The sequence below is a fragment of the Halichoeres trimaculatus genome, unplaced genomic scaffold (assembly GCF_033239565.1).
Source record: "Halichoeres trimaculatus isolate MK-OKI-2021-1 unplaced genomic scaffold, fHalTri1.1 fHalTri1_scaffold_20, whole genome shotgun sequence".
Classification (NCBI taxonomy): Eukaryota; Metazoa; Chordata; class Actinopteri; order Labriformes; family Labridae; genus Halichoeres; species Halichoeres trimaculatus.
Window position 1 is genome coordinate 11,453,922 of NW_027437198.1, and position 14,868 is coordinate 11,468,789.

General features: G+C 43.1%; 1 protein-coding gene and 1 long non-coding RNA gene across 3 annotated transcripts in view; one reads left to right on the forward strand and one right to left on the reverse strand.

Annotated features, from left to right (window-relative positions):
* The first annotated feature begins 887 nt into the window (after positions 1–887).
* LOC141809848 (uncharacterized) lies at positions 888–8,210 on the forward strand. Its single transcript, XR_012600017.1, has 3 exons — positions 888–966; positions 5,613–5,720; positions 8,137–8,210. It is a non-coding gene; the product is annotated as an uncharacterized LOC141809848 (long non-coding RNA).
* Positions 2,423–14,868, reverse strand: part of grin2ca (glutamate receptor, ionotropic, N-methyl D-aspartate 2Ca) — an 81,598-nt gene continuing 69,152 nt past the window's right edge. For both annotated transcript variants that reach the window (XM_074697060.1, XM_074697059.1), the window contains exons 7-13: positions 14,116–14,269; positions 13,814–13,939; positions 12,062–12,291; positions 8,538–8,698; positions 8,230–8,417; positions 5,420–5,652; positions 2,423–4,692 (exon numbers count right to left, since the gene is read on the reverse strand). In XM_074697060.1, the coding sequence (XP_074553161.1) occupies positions 3,070–4,692; positions 5,420–5,652; positions 8,230–8,417; positions 8,538–8,698; positions 12,062–12,291; positions 13,814–13,939; positions 14,116–14,269 (2,715 nt within the window). In that variant the 3' untranslated portion in view covers positions 2,423–3,069. The remainder of the gene's footprint in view (positions 4,693–5,419; positions 5,653–8,229; positions 8,418–8,537; positions 8,699–12,061; positions 12,292–13,813; positions 13,940–14,115; positions 14,270–14,868) is intronic.

Here is a 14,868-nt window from a genome sequence, read left to right on the forward strand (position 1 = left end):
TATATTTTATCTGCATGTGTGGAATCATTTATCATGAGCGCAGCAATCAGCCGACCCGGCCATCAATTCTGCAGGTTTCAGGGAGGAGTGCAGAATACATAAATGCCTCATCGCCGCATCGTTATTTCTCTGTTTGTCTCCTGAAAACACACGAGATGAGAGCCTGAGGCGGGAGAGGCGGGTAGAGGAGTTTAACAGCTGCATTGATCACTTAAAAGCATCATTACATTTGTGTTTTCTTACTATTTATGACCCTTTCAAACTCATGTCATGTGAATTAAATCATGTGCTTTGACTTCTCAGGCAGGAGACTTCCTGTGTCTGGATTAACGCACGTTTCTTCTTCTCTGAGGATTAAGAACAGGAGTTTGGCTCTCAGCTCTGCTCAGACACATTATTAGTTTCAAGGATACGGTGTCAGAAGGAAGATAATCTTTTATTTGTTGTCAGGGCTTTAAAGAGTTCATCAGCAGGTGAAACCTCATCAAAGAAATTAAGAGCATTTTCCTGATGATTACACCATTTCTGTATTTTAACCTTCATATCTACTTTTAATGTCATTAACTTCAATGACAGACGGTGAGGACATCATAATGCAGCACCCTGAGGTGTAGCAGAGCAAAAAAGTACTTGAGCAAATGTTCCTGTAATTATTGCTCCTCCATAAGCTGTGTTATATAATATCTCAGCTCTGGTTTATAAGGTTGTATGGTTTAACAAGCTTTCTGTGTAAAGTTTTAGCAGTAAAGTTCACAGCATGGCTGCTCCACTGGTCACATGACTCTACACCCCAGCTGGTGCTGAAATCAAGCACCCAGCTCTCATTATGTGTGTTTAACACCTTCCAGTCCCCCTTCACTTGATTTGTTTGTTAGCATGTTGCTCTTGTAGCATTTTGGAGGGAAGCTCACCTGTTAGCATGTTGCTAAAGAGCAGCAGGAGAAGAAACCGTCCTCCTTCAGCAAAGTAAGTGTCTGCAGCTTTTGCTAATGTGTTCAGGGGCAGTTAGCTTTGTTTACAGTTTGTTTATGTGCTGAAATATATCAGCTCCACCTCTGGCTGTCCCCAGCTGTTTGTGTTTTATGTTTTCATGGAGGTCTAGTGGCTTTGCCATGGATCTGCATGTAGCACTTTCTCATACATGAGTTGTGTTTACACGCTCTGGGCTCCTGTTATTGTTTGGCTTTTAAGCTTTTGATTTGTGCACCAAAGGAAAAGAAATGCTTGTGTGTGAAGTGAATATTAAATCTTAAGAACCAGACTGGCTTTTCATTGCTCTCCAGATTGTGGTTGTTTATGACTCTTTGCTCGCTGCAGTGATATCAGATCTGTATGTTGTTGTTTTCCAGTATGATGCAGGTTACAAGCATGAAGATGCGCTCATACTGATGACTTTGCTGAATTATGATGTGCAGTTTTTGCTATAGGCTACTAGTTTCTGTTGTTTCTATTGCATTCTATACTCATTTTTTTATTTTTTGCTAGCTCTTATACTAAGATTAATATTCATCTTTCGTTTTAAAGATGTTTATATCTTTGAGGCCTATTTGTACTCCCTTTACAAACGAAAATGTACCTGTCTGTTTCAATTGATGTTACTGGCATTGCTCACATACTCAATACGTTTTTCACATTGGCACTGCAGTTAACCAATACATCCACTGGGGGGGCCAGCCAAGTGTCAAAAGTTAATGACAACAAAACTCAAAAACAAGCTTGGCGACGGTGGAGGAAGTATTGCTGATGTGCCAGTTGCATAAAAGACAAAAGCGGAGGTGGCGTTGTAGAAGGCGGTGGTCAGTGAGGCAACTAAATACATCGCATGAGTTCCACCATTGTTATTTCTTTTTCGTGTCTCACTAAAGCTTTGTATTGGGTTGTAACAGCAACACTACCCCAATTGTTTGTCATACTACTGCTCTGTTTGGGCCATATCTGTAAGCTTCATGGAAACGTGCATAAATACAGACAGAGGGCTCTGTCTGTATCTGTATGTAACGTTCAGCATAAATGGGGCTTTATTCTTTTAATGGACACAATTTTTTATGTTTGCAGCTTTTATGAAATGAAAAATTCGGTGTGATACTGTTAAAGGTTCTCCAGAGTGCTTGTTTTGGTGTTTTTCCACCTCTGCCTCCCTCTGCAGTGACTCCTACTCGCTCTGCTCAGTGGGTAATGAGGTTAAAACAACTGGAGTATGGAACTAAATGCCACTTTTTAGCAATTTGGCAAGCTTTGTAGAAATAGGACTACAAAGGATATCTTTATGAAAAATCATTGACCTTAGAGGCTAAAGCCTTCATTGGTGCAAAAGATATGTGGAGTCACATCCACACTTAGTCAGCTTCAAACATATGGGTCTCATTTTTCAAGATACAAACTGAGATGACAGGTTGTTTCAAAAGGCCCTTAAGATGACCTTGTTCTTTATTAAAGGGTACTGTAACAATGGAAATACACATGATACTTTCTATATTTTCCCTTTATAAGATCCCACTGAAATTACATTTAAGACCAATAGAGCAGTAAGCCCTAAGGCCTCTGCACCCCGAGGTTATAGACCTAGAAAATATACTGAAGATATGTCAATGCTTTGCTGTGAAAATAATAATTCATCTCTCATTTGACATGTTGGGTACTGAAATGATCCAGAGAAAAATGAGAAAAATAAGTCTCAAGTTGAATCGGATTGAGAGGCTACAGTATATTGTCTCCCAGAATTCTTTCATATAGCAACACAGCATTTAAAAATCCTTTAAATAACAATCAACAGGTTAAATTCTTATATTAAATACTTTCAACATAGCCTTTTCTTTAATTACTATTTTAAGTTTGGCTTACAAAGTCCCAGCAGTAGTTTGCTTCTCCTGTGTCCTCTCATATACATCTCTCTGCCCAAGATATTATTGCACTGATAATTGAGAGTCAGCGCTCTCAAATACACTATCGGTGTAGAGTTTAATTTTTGCTTTAACCAGAGGCTGAGGGGAGATCCCCCAGGCATGCCTCTTCTCAAAGGAGCTCTGTGTCAGAGCCGAGTGGAGGTCCCCTATCCCAGTGGAAGGGGGCTCAGACCTCAGACTCCAGGCTGGATACTCTGCCCCAGGGCTTTGGCACATAGGGACTGTTGATTCTGCGTGCCACCAACACCTGCCTCCGCTCCCTGCCCCCAGAGCCCGGCTCCTCCCTCTTCCCTGTGCCGTCGTAGGGCCCAAACATATTGTTGTGGTAAACCACCTGCCTGTCGCTCGTACGAGGCAGCACCACCGCGTTGTCTGGGCAGTGGCTCGTACAGGGAAACAAGTGGCACATGTCCTTGGAGCTGTCATAGAACTGGGCCGGTCCCTGGGCCAATGGCCCCACATACACAGGCAAGTCTGTGTACGAGTTCAGGTAGGTGGAGTAGTGTCTGTGAACCACGGTGGAGGAAGAGCGGCGCAGGGCAGCGGCATTCTGCAAGATTGCTTCCCGGTAAGAGGGCAGCCGGGTGGAGTCAGAGTACTTGATCTTTTGTTTGTATGGGTAAGAACCCATGTGGGCTGGGTCCAAGTAGGCGGGCTCAGCAGACAGGGGATAGCATGACAGATTGTGACCCAGACTGCCGTAGAGCTTGTGAGGCTTTGGGTTGGCGACCACCACCCGTGGAAAAAGATCCGGCATGTCTGAGCGGTTGGGTTGACTGGTGGATGTGCTGGGCTTTGTTTCATCTACCTGATGGACCCGATCGTTGCCCCATGTGGCTTTGAGGAATGAGGCTCGGCGGTTGAGTTTGTCCTTCCCTAGGAGTGGTATGTCATCCATCTCAGGCTCCAGGTAGGGCTTCATACAGGAGTTGCAGCTGGTGCTGGCGCCCGGGTAGTGTCCTGAAGGGGAGGCCATGGCAGCAGCAACAGGGGCGTGGTTGTTCAGGAGGTGGTTGGCTCTCAGCTCAGCAAGGCAGGATCGAGGTTCATCGTAGTCTGCTCTCATTCTGGGGTCCGCAGCATCAAACATATAACTGTGGGACCTCCTCCTGCGGCTCACACAGTCTGGGGGGTAGCTTAGCTTCCTCCTCAGAGGTCCTTTGTGCTCCACGTAGATATCAGGAACCTGGAACTCCCGATAGTGAATGAAAGGCGACGATGGGTGTCGGGGCTGGTTCTCCACATACAGCCTGCTGCTGTGGTGGGGGTTGGGAGTACCAGAGGGGGACGTGTCCCGCATGGCAATGTGAGGGCTGCTGAGGCTTGAGATGGGCAGAGTCCTCTCCAAGACATGTTGACTGCTGCGGGCGGGCAGCGTGTAGCGGAGGGGGGTTGGTCTCGTCATGACGCGGGGCTTCTCCAGGAGAGGCTGGGTAACACTGTCCCCGTAATGAATGGGGAAAGTGGGTGTGAGGGCTCTCTGAGGGTATGGTGAGTGGTTGTCTGTGATGCTGGAGATGTAGGGCAGACGGCCATGAGCCATGTCTGTGGTGGTCACTCTGGGTGGCAAGCCCACCCGCACATTGTCGGCCCCTCGCCTGCTCCAGCTCTCGATTGTTTTGGTGGCGTTGTCCAGAGAGTTTTCCACTCGGGCCGAGGAAACCATGTCCTTGGCTGTCTGCAGCATCTTCAGCATGTTGGCTTGTGTGTAGTTAGTTGTGACGTCCGGACTCTGCATGCTCCCGTTCCGGTCAGATTGCTCCACTCCATTGAAGCAGCTGTAGATGCCCTGCAGAGACAGAGAGGTGATATTAGGACACCAGAAAAAAAAACAACCTTGCTTAAAGTTTTCCAGTCATGTCCTTTTACAGCCACTAAGATTAATTTTTGTCAGTTTCTACACAATTTATGTAGTCTCTACGAGCAAATGAGGCAAAACCAACACTTTGAGAAGCTGTCAGGGCAGAAAGAGATTCATTGTTGTCTCAGGTGCTTTTGTATTCATGTTGCTGTATTGAAAAGCTGTTTGCACACAGCTTCATCTTAAAAACAGCTCAGGCATATAAATGAGCAAGTTGCTGATCATGCACTTACCGTATTAGTTTCTCCATTTCTTCCCCAGCTGCTTTATTTTACTTTCAAATTGTGTATCTGTTTAGAATACTAAATCTTACCTCTGACTGGTGTTGATGGATGGATGAAGGTTTTTTTTAATGGGACTATTTAAATTCAATTTCTCAAGGATCAGAATATTTCAGCAACTATCCCTGAAGTTTTTTTATTGCTTTAATCTAATTTTATTTTATATCTTTTATATTGTAATGCCCTTCAACTGTTGTTGCTGTGACTTCCTGCATCTCAAGGAGACGGCAAGTTGCACCTGCATTAAGTTTTCTACAGCAAGGCAGTCACAAATTACTTCATCTGCAACTTATGTCTGGAAAAAGTTCTATGTACTCCTGCAGCATTTCAATGACTCTGACACCACTCAGGAGATATTTATGTTTCAGACTTACTCTACTGATAGCCAGGAGGAAATCCAGACGGTCAGATTTACGAACTGAATGTCGCAGTTTCCAGTAGAGCAGATGTTCCCAGGCGAAAACCAGCAGGCTCAGGCCCATGGCCACCAGCAGCATGTAGAAGACCCCCGCCATGTTGTCGATGTCCAGCTTGCTGCTCATCACCTCTTTCTTCTCATTACGGCAGATTCCTGTGAGCCAGACAGTCTGCAGCTTCTGCGTGTCGCCTGTGTGTGAGCAGAGAGCGCATCAGACTCATTCACATGGCATCAGGGTTTTCTCTTGGGGACTTAAAGTGAGTAATGAAACACCATCACACCTTTCGTGTAAGGCATTTGGGTGGAATCATGATAATCTGGCTTTAATACCCGGCCTTGAAGTTCTTATGTTTGTTAATACAAATCCTTTCTTGTCACTTATTACATTTTTAATTAGTAAAGATTTATTGTAGTGGGAGAAAACAAGAGTAGCTGCTCCAAATTAGGGTCTGATGAAATAGATTCTGAGCTTTTTGGTACATATATGTTTCTATTATACTTTCTCCAGTCCTCTTACCTCTCTAAGTGCTCTTACTTTGTAGTCACATTCACCCATTCACAGGCTGGTATGTAAATTGCCACAAGCTCTGATCTGTCCCATCTTCAATCCCATGTACCTTGCCCAAAAACACTTTGGCATGTGGAAAGCAGGACCTTGGATTGAACCCAGACTTTACGAATGAGGGACAACTAACTCTACAACTACCCTCAATCTGTAAACCAGGAAGTTCCTGAGCTATGCTACTGATGACATGCTTCCTGTAACAACTGTTAAATTTTCCTCAACAACACCTTACAATGAAATAGTGTTAAGATGAAAGGAAGGGTACATTAATAAGAGTACAGTGGTGCCCTGAATTAGGAGTTCAATTCATTCTGTGACAGAGAGCGCACTTAAATTACTCGTACGTCAGATCAATTCTCCCCGTTGAAATGAATTGAAATACTATTAATCAGTTCCGGACCACCAAAAAACACTACAATTTTTTGGATACATAAATAAGAAAAGTGCCCTTTTTGACTTCTGCCCTTTTCGCCATGCTTTCCTCACTTTCATCAGCAGGTGCTTTCCAAAATTCCTGTCCAATGAGCTCTGTTTCACCCTCTCTTTCAGAATGTTTCTAAAATAAGTTAGCAAAGTGTTGCACCCCCAGTTGCAGCTTTTTCTGGGTGTTTCTTTTGAATAAAGTCTAAGTGTTTTCAGAATCAGAAATACTTTATTAATCCCTGAGGGGAAATTACTTTTTTTGATACTGCTACTTCTTAAAAAAGTTAGAAATAGAAAGTACAAAATAAGTAATCCTAAGATTTGAGAAATTTCAAAATACACAAGTATAAGAGATTATAGAATTAAAGATGTAAGAAATTAAAATGATAAGAAAGTGGAAAATAATGGAAGCAAAAATAATGGAAGTGTAAGTTTTGCAAAATCACTGCAAGCACAAATGCTAGTAAAACACTGATGCTGCCACTAATGCTAACCACTTGAAGTGAATGAATGAGACCCTGGATGCTGGACAGAATTTGTGACGTTTACAGTGCCGCTCGCTGCATCTGAAGCTGGCTCATAACTCAAATTGTAGCTCTCAACTCTAACAAAACAGTGGTGGAGAGACTTGTTACCCGGGACACTGGTAAATCAAGAAACCACTGTATTACTGAAGCAAAATGTAGGAATGCTGGGATAAGTTTCCCACGTAACTACCATAACATTATCTGTCCTGCATGAGGAATCCCATTGTTTTCAGCAATGTGCAGTTTCTATGCAGATGTGTAGCTCTCTCTCGTACCATCTGAATTTATCAAGAAAGCAGAGAAGTGATTAAATTGTAGAACGGGAAACATGTTTTTGCAGGTCTGTCTTTTGAAATGTGTATATTTGCAACAAAAAAATGAATTTCAATTCAGGAAGTTGCAGAAAGGACTCAAAAATGTTGACTGTGGACGAAATGAAGGCTTTGATTACTTTTCTTCTGAAGTGCTAGTCAGATATAATTAGGTAATATATAACGGCTAATCCTAGAGGAATGTGCTATTGATTTTTTTTTTCTGTTTACTCATACTGTTTAACTTCCTGCCAGCCCTCTGATAACTTCTGCAACTGCTCCTGGCAGACCTGATCCCAGTGGGAAATAAGTGTTTCCCGAGACTTCTCATAAGCCGTTTATATCTACCACCTGAAACAATCACAGCATCCTCTCACACAATGCAGATAATTATGTCTGAAAATATCAGCAACAGGATACGTATTAACTTCTCTTTGTATGTTTCTGCTGTTTTTCCCACCCTGTCATCAGACATAGATTTCCTAAAAGTCCAATCTGCTCATATAAAAAGAAAAATCACAGCACTTTGTGTCCGTCCTCTCAGTTTACTGTGTAATTCCTCCTTCCATCTGTTGCATACAGTACGTCTGCCAAAGATGATCAGGCTTTGCCCAAGGCTTTGAAGGAATCTCTCAGAGGAGCTTAGCTAAGCGTAATGAGTGACACTCTTAAAATCACCTCCAAGCTCTATCATCATACATATATGATGTCCTTATTCTCTTTTTGAGAATATTTGTACCCTATTTACATCCCTGTGTCCCTACAGCAGCTTTTATTACAACATAACAGCACATTATAGGCTCTTAAGATACAATATAGTCTCCTCTTTTCCATTTATCCCTTTCAGGTTTATGGGAAACTTGCAAATACAGTTTTTAAAGCACAACTGCTATTCAACGACTTTTAGCTCCTGGTGTGTGTATATATATGAAGGATTTACCATCAGCCAGAAACTGAAGCAGAGCCAGGTCGATGGGTCGTTTCCAGCGTGAATCCTTCTGCAGGGCGATGCCATAACCAGTGGTAGCAAACACTTTCCCACTGCCAATGGTCACCAACTTGCAGCCCTCGTCTTTGCCAGCCATGTAATTCAGCACAGCAGCATCGTAGATAAAGGCATCCAGTTTCCTAGCAGGGACACAAAATGAAATAAAGTGTTTTTTACTGTTAGAGAACACTATATGGCTTCTTTTTTGGCTCAAACCGCTGCAGTAAATATTTATTTCACCACATTTGGCAGGCACCTACCCTGTTTTGAGGCTGTTCAGGGCATCCTCCACTCCCTTCTGGTTGTATTTGACCATGTGGGAGTGCATCTCGGGGTAGTTGCTCCTTATGTTACGCTCTGTGCTGCCATTTGGGACTGTACCAAAGCGGAACGGAGGGTACTGCTCCTGTGGCTTTTGAAACTGTCAGGGGATGCAGAACAAGAGACAGTGACGAGAATGATCTGTGAGGATGAAGTGGGCATATTGATTAGATATTTGTCTTTTCCTCAAAAACAATCATTCTGCACTGCTTCATCTTTATGAACAGGCCTTTCTTTCGGTACTATGTTTCTGTCTGATAACTCCTCGACCTCTGATAAATATATTTTACCTCCCAAACACAGATCTTGATTTATGTATGGGCACACACTATCGGATTCGGTTTTTATTGCTGCCTGAATTTCTGTCTTTAGGAAGTGCCAAAAAATAAATGAAAGGTCTGGAACAGTCACATTGGCTTTCGTCTGTGACTTGTTGAAGTGCTTTTGTGCCACTCATCCTGCCGGCTCTTTATCTCTTAATTCAAAAAATTTAAAGACCCAACAATCAGACACCATGTTCAGATACCCAAACTTCCTTAATCCTCTCCTTTGTCTGCATTAGGAGATGAACCCTCATGTTATCTTTTTATGCTGTTGGCAGCTCTATATACCTTTAATTAGCTGTGAAGACAGGAAGTGGAATGGGGCAGAAATGCAATCGACAATATTGCACTTCTTCATTAACCTTATCCAAATATGCTTTCAGTACATTAGCTGAGGGGGGATTTGTGTTTTAAGTAATGTGCATGAAAGGAAAGGTAATATCACATCAGGACATTTGAAAGTGGAGCATGAATGTGGTGCAGTCTGATATGAGACCTTGAGCTGACTGGCAAGGTCGAGTTTATATGTAGCGCCCTAAATCACCAATCTGTCCCTGAGGGCTTTTACAGTCCGTACAGCGTATGTAGTAGACTTAGAGCTGGAAACCCCTCTTCAATGACAAGTAACAATGCTGGAAGTCTATCTATAAACATGCGCAAAATTTGAAACCCTTATGCACTAATATGCTACAGAAGTCCCTGAATCTGTTCATATACCGCTTTAAATGATACGTTCTTAAAATAGCACAAGATCTTCATGAGACTTTCTGAAATGATTGCATCATTTATGACGAGTTGGAAGGGTGGGCCTCAAACGCCAAGGTTTGCCTGAAGATCCACCACAGACAGGCCTCCAGAGAGCTGACCAATGAGAGGGAAAGGGTTTGTGGAGTAAGGGAGTCTTAAAGAGATAGCAGCTAAAAAGAGGCATAAATAAGAAATTTCTAAAACACCAGTGTGAGAAAATTTGATTTTTTGGGGGGAGACTAAGGGGCAGTAGAGCCCTGTTTCCACTGAGTGGTCTAGAATGGATCAGTACAGTTTGATAGGTGTTAGATCCAAGCGGCAACCAACAGTCTAAGAATATCAGACAATGCGGAAGTGTTTAAATCTGCTGTTGCTTGAGTAGCCACTTGAGGCTGGCTCCAGAAGTACCAGGAGTCACACACACACCAAGCCAAAAAAAGCTGTTTACAAAGCAGAGATTAACGTATTTACAGCCTGGTTAAAAAAACGTCTCCTGTCTGAGTCACTAATTTTACTATTGGCATACACTGATCAGGGGGTGAATTTTTTTCCAACTCGGCAGTTCACAGGATAATAAGATCGTAAGCTTGCCCAATCACAGGCACAGCTCAGGGTCACGTGACCGACAGGCGCCCTATAGCTGTATGCGAAGCCCTTGCCACCACCAATATGGCCGCTATAGCCAATGTGCTTCATTTTCTGTTTCTGTTTCAGAAACAGACAGGTGATGACAGGGAGACAACGTCCATGTTGGTGTTTGTGTTCCCGGGCCTTCCAACCGGGCCCTTCTTGGTAGGCGGTGTGTAGGCTAAGCCTGATGTGGATAACTGTGTCAGCTACGCAACAGCGTGATGGTATAGTAGCGCGACACCGTGTACCCTACAAATAAATCTAATGAAGAAGAGAAAAGCAACACAGTTTCTTTTCAACAGTAGATTCAAGCTATTTCCTGACACTATTTTCTAAACAAAAGAAAGTTTTCTTTACACATGGCAGGGTTATGTGTTGTTTTTTATTACTGCTGTCGCACTAGAAGTGGCGACTGTTTTGACCAATCACCAGACTGCAGTGTTTTTAGCTCCACCATCTGGGGTTGGATTGATATGTGTGGCATCACAACAAAAGGGTACCAAAAAGTGACATGGTATGGGTCGGTAATTTGGGGACATGTTCCAGTTTTAGTCAAAGGAAACGCAAAAAGTTGAGATGAACCAAACTGCTTGGTGGAAACAGGCTTAGAAAAACTAAAAAAAAAACCATTAAACCCCCTCTTTAAAAGCAATATTTAACTACTTTAATTTTCACACACAACAGGGAAATCAGGTCATTTGCAAAAAAGGGAGATATCTTCTTTTGATGCTAAATAAAAAAAAAAGTTGTTTCTCTGTTTAATGTGATTGTTTTTGTGATAAGAATGTTTTTATTCCTCTCCACATTGTATTTGAGATTGAAATACTTTCTCATATCCTGAAAGCATGCTGTTAAAACCTTCTCCACCCACACCCTCCTGGTGCTAGAGTGTGGGACAACATTGAATTAAATGTGGGTTGGTCCATGTCAGAGTTAACATGATGTGTTACCCCGTCACAAGGACTCTTCTATAAATGCAGTGTCCATCCATCCAGGCGGAGGTAATCATCTTCCTTAACATCATGCAGTGTCTGCCCCCCTCCCCCCGTACAAGGTCACTTTCTTTGCCTTCATCTTGTTCCTCATTTACATTTACTTAACCTGCAGGCTTCTGCACAGCTGGACAAACAGCAGCTCGACCCTCCGATCCCTGTGCGCCGCCTCACAGAGTGCTCCTCAATAATCTATGGACTTGCTGTCAGAAAGGCTCTGTTTCTTTCCCTGCCTCGCAGACTTGATGTATAATGAGACCAGAGTTGTAAATGACTTTGCCAGAATGGTAATGAGCATTGGACAGCTTGGTCTTTTCCTCAAATGCCTCTTTAATCCCTTCAGATGCCTGCGAGCAAAAAGTCTACAAACCATTTCTTGTGCTGATGGTTTAACATGGATTTCCTTGTCAATACTCCATAAAACAGATCCTCAGGCCAGACAAATATGCATAAGATGATAGCAGAAATTATAATCACTGTGTGCCCAGAAAATCCACTGATGTATTACATTTCATAAGCTTTTCACAGACATCCTAATCTAAAGAGTCTGGGGATGTAATTCAATTTCACCACTTAGTCTGTGAACCCTTTTGTGGAGAGTGAGAAGTCAGAGCCATGACATTGTCTCTTCTGGATATTTGCCTTCAAAGCTCGGCCACACACTGTTTACTCTCCCCAGAATAGAGTACTTTGTGTTTTTCCTGAGCTGCACATCAAACATGCTCCAACAACACACACAATGTGTCAATGACAGTGGACGGAGCGCCGCACCTTTTTGTCGCTCAGTCCAGAGACTGTGTCGATGTACTGCTCCTGGATCATGAAGGCTGCCAGGTTGGCCGTGTAGGAAGCAAGGAAGATCACGGCGAAGAAAGCCCAGACCAGGACCATGATCTTACTGGTGGTGCCCTTTGGGTTCTCGATGGGGACTGAGTTGTTGAAAACGATGCCCCACAGCAGCCACACTGACTTCCCGATGGTGAAGGTGGGGCCTCCGGGGTCTGCTCAGACATCATGGATCATTATTTTCATTTAAAGAGGAGAAATAACAGGAACAATCAGAATTTAATATCGCTGCAAGCAGCAATTTCGAGTCGAAAATGTGGTTCAGCCAAAAGCCATGTGTGTGGATGAGGTGTGGTCCCTGCAGCAAGCATACATGAGTAACTTGAATCATAGTGAGTATGACTTGTGTCCAATAAGTGGAGCTACTCTGATGCATGTGGAGAGGAGTCCAGATTAGGAGTGACATTGTGTGTGTAAAACTGGGACCAAATGTTCCAATTTAGATGAATAACATCATTGTGCATTTCCAGAGGGTGGTGCTATTGCAGTAGCAGAGATGTGAGGTTATGGAAGTGTTGGTAGATGTAACTTGACGGTGTGTGTGAACTTTGAAGGAGAATGAACCTTATATAACAGTTACTATGACTTCCTGGTTTATGGTGAGCTTTCCGACTTCGAGGTGGTGGCATGGACACAACCTTTATCTACAGAACATGACCTGATCAGTGGTGCTTTATGAAGGCTTAAGAGAGACTGTGAGCAGAGATTTGCAATGAAAAATAGGAAGTGTCAAAAAATGCCTGTTTTTAGGTCCAGGCATGGCTGTTCTAGCCTGAAAAATTTCAGGTCTCTAGCTGAAAGTAGCCCAAGGGGCTGCAGTTTTAAGCCCCTAGGGGGCGCTATGGAGGCAGAATTTTTGCCCAGACAGTCGATTCAAATTTTTTGTCATGCCTGAATTATGTGGCTTGGTGCTTTACTGTTTTTCTCAAGTGAAAGGCACCTTATTTTGGATTGGGAATAATAATCCTAATGCTTCCAATAGAGCCTTGCCCAGATTCTTGGGGGCTCGGGCCCTAATATAAGTCTCAACACATACATGCAAAAATCTTAAAAGTCCTTTTGACCCTGTTTTTAATCCTCACATCATGTTGGTGATGTATCCTGAAGAGCATAAAAACAAAGAAATGGAGCAGAGCCAAGAGCAGCCCAGCCCCTTTGCTCTCTCTTCATCCATTATAAGATATTTTATAGAGCACACAGCTCTGAGATGAAACTGCACTATCTCAATTTTTCAGGCATTGATCCAATATGTGGCCACTGTAAATCGGCTCAGGTTTCATGTGTTCTCTAAAAACCCCTGAGAGCGTTAAGACTTCACTCCTCCCTCCTCTGTGTGGAAGTACTGGGATGAAGTAAAAAAAACTAGAGAATTTAAGCAAGTATATAGTTTACAAGAGGGTTTTCCTGCATAGTTAAATCTGTATTGAGAAAGTTAAACCATGTAACTTTTGTTTTTAAGGGATTTTAAGGCCTTGAAGACATTTCTTTACTAAAATTAAAAGCTGACCTCATCTGAAACATTGAGGACTGACTTTTTCCGAGGGCATGACTGACTTATTCACCTTATTATTAAAAGAGCTCTCTTTTTTGGTGTCATTAGACCTAAGATCTAGATTTCAATGAAAGAATGGTCCAGTTTGCATTTAAAGCATCTACTGTGTAGGTCAGCAGACTCACCTTTGGCGGTGACCAGGCTGCGGTTGTACCCGACTGGACTGCAGTACTCAAAGACAAAGACGGTGATGGCCACGACGGTCAGACACATGACGAACATCATGACCCAGACAGCCGGACTGTACGGCTCTGCGGGGAGACAGGACAAGAAAAAAAAGAAATAAGATCAGAGAAATCACAAAATATTACTGTGAATATATCATAAGATAGTGACTCATTACTTGCAGCGTGATGTGTGTTGATCTATTCCTGAAGAGTGTGCAGCTAAATGTAGAGGTGGTTATTAAGTCTAAAGGTTTCCTCACCCAAGAAGGCCGATGGTGACACCGTCCCGTTGCTCCTGGCCACCATCACGCTGATGCCCGTCTCCACGAATGGCACAGAGAAGTCAATGATCTCAGAGCGCTCCTCGTTTATAGTCAGCGAGCCGATGGCCATGTCGGCCCGTTTGTAGAACACCTGTGACCAGAGGACAGAGATGTTTCCAAGCTAATGGAGAGTGGATGTTTTCTTTAGTGCCATGACAAATCGAACCTTCTGTGGCAGCGTGTGACGTCCATCGCTGACCTTGGAGATAAATCTCATCTCTCAGTGATGTCAACAAACTCGGCCTCTGTCCCTGAAGTGATCTACTGTCTGATTCCTCCAGATGGACGCAACACAAAAGCCTATCCTGACACATCTAGCTTTCACCAATGCATTGTAAAGCCAACTAATCCATGTTTAATCCTGAGCAAAGTATTGGAGAATATAGCATAATGCCTGTTACGCAAGACGTCTGCTGACAAATAAAACACACAGGAAGTGGAACTACTTGGTGAACGGTTGAGGTCACTGCGGCTCAGGATGAGTGATCTTATTTTCACAAACACTTGAGCTGGAGCTTGACCCCAGCATATATATTTGTTTTGCTGATACGACTCGATGATCAGTGTGAAAGCTTCTGAGTAAAAACAATACTTTCAGGGATTAGAGATGTTGTCTTCATGCGAGCTTTCCCTCTCTCTGCAACTTTCACCTTATAAAACAGCAGTTACACTGACCAGCAGTAGTTTAAT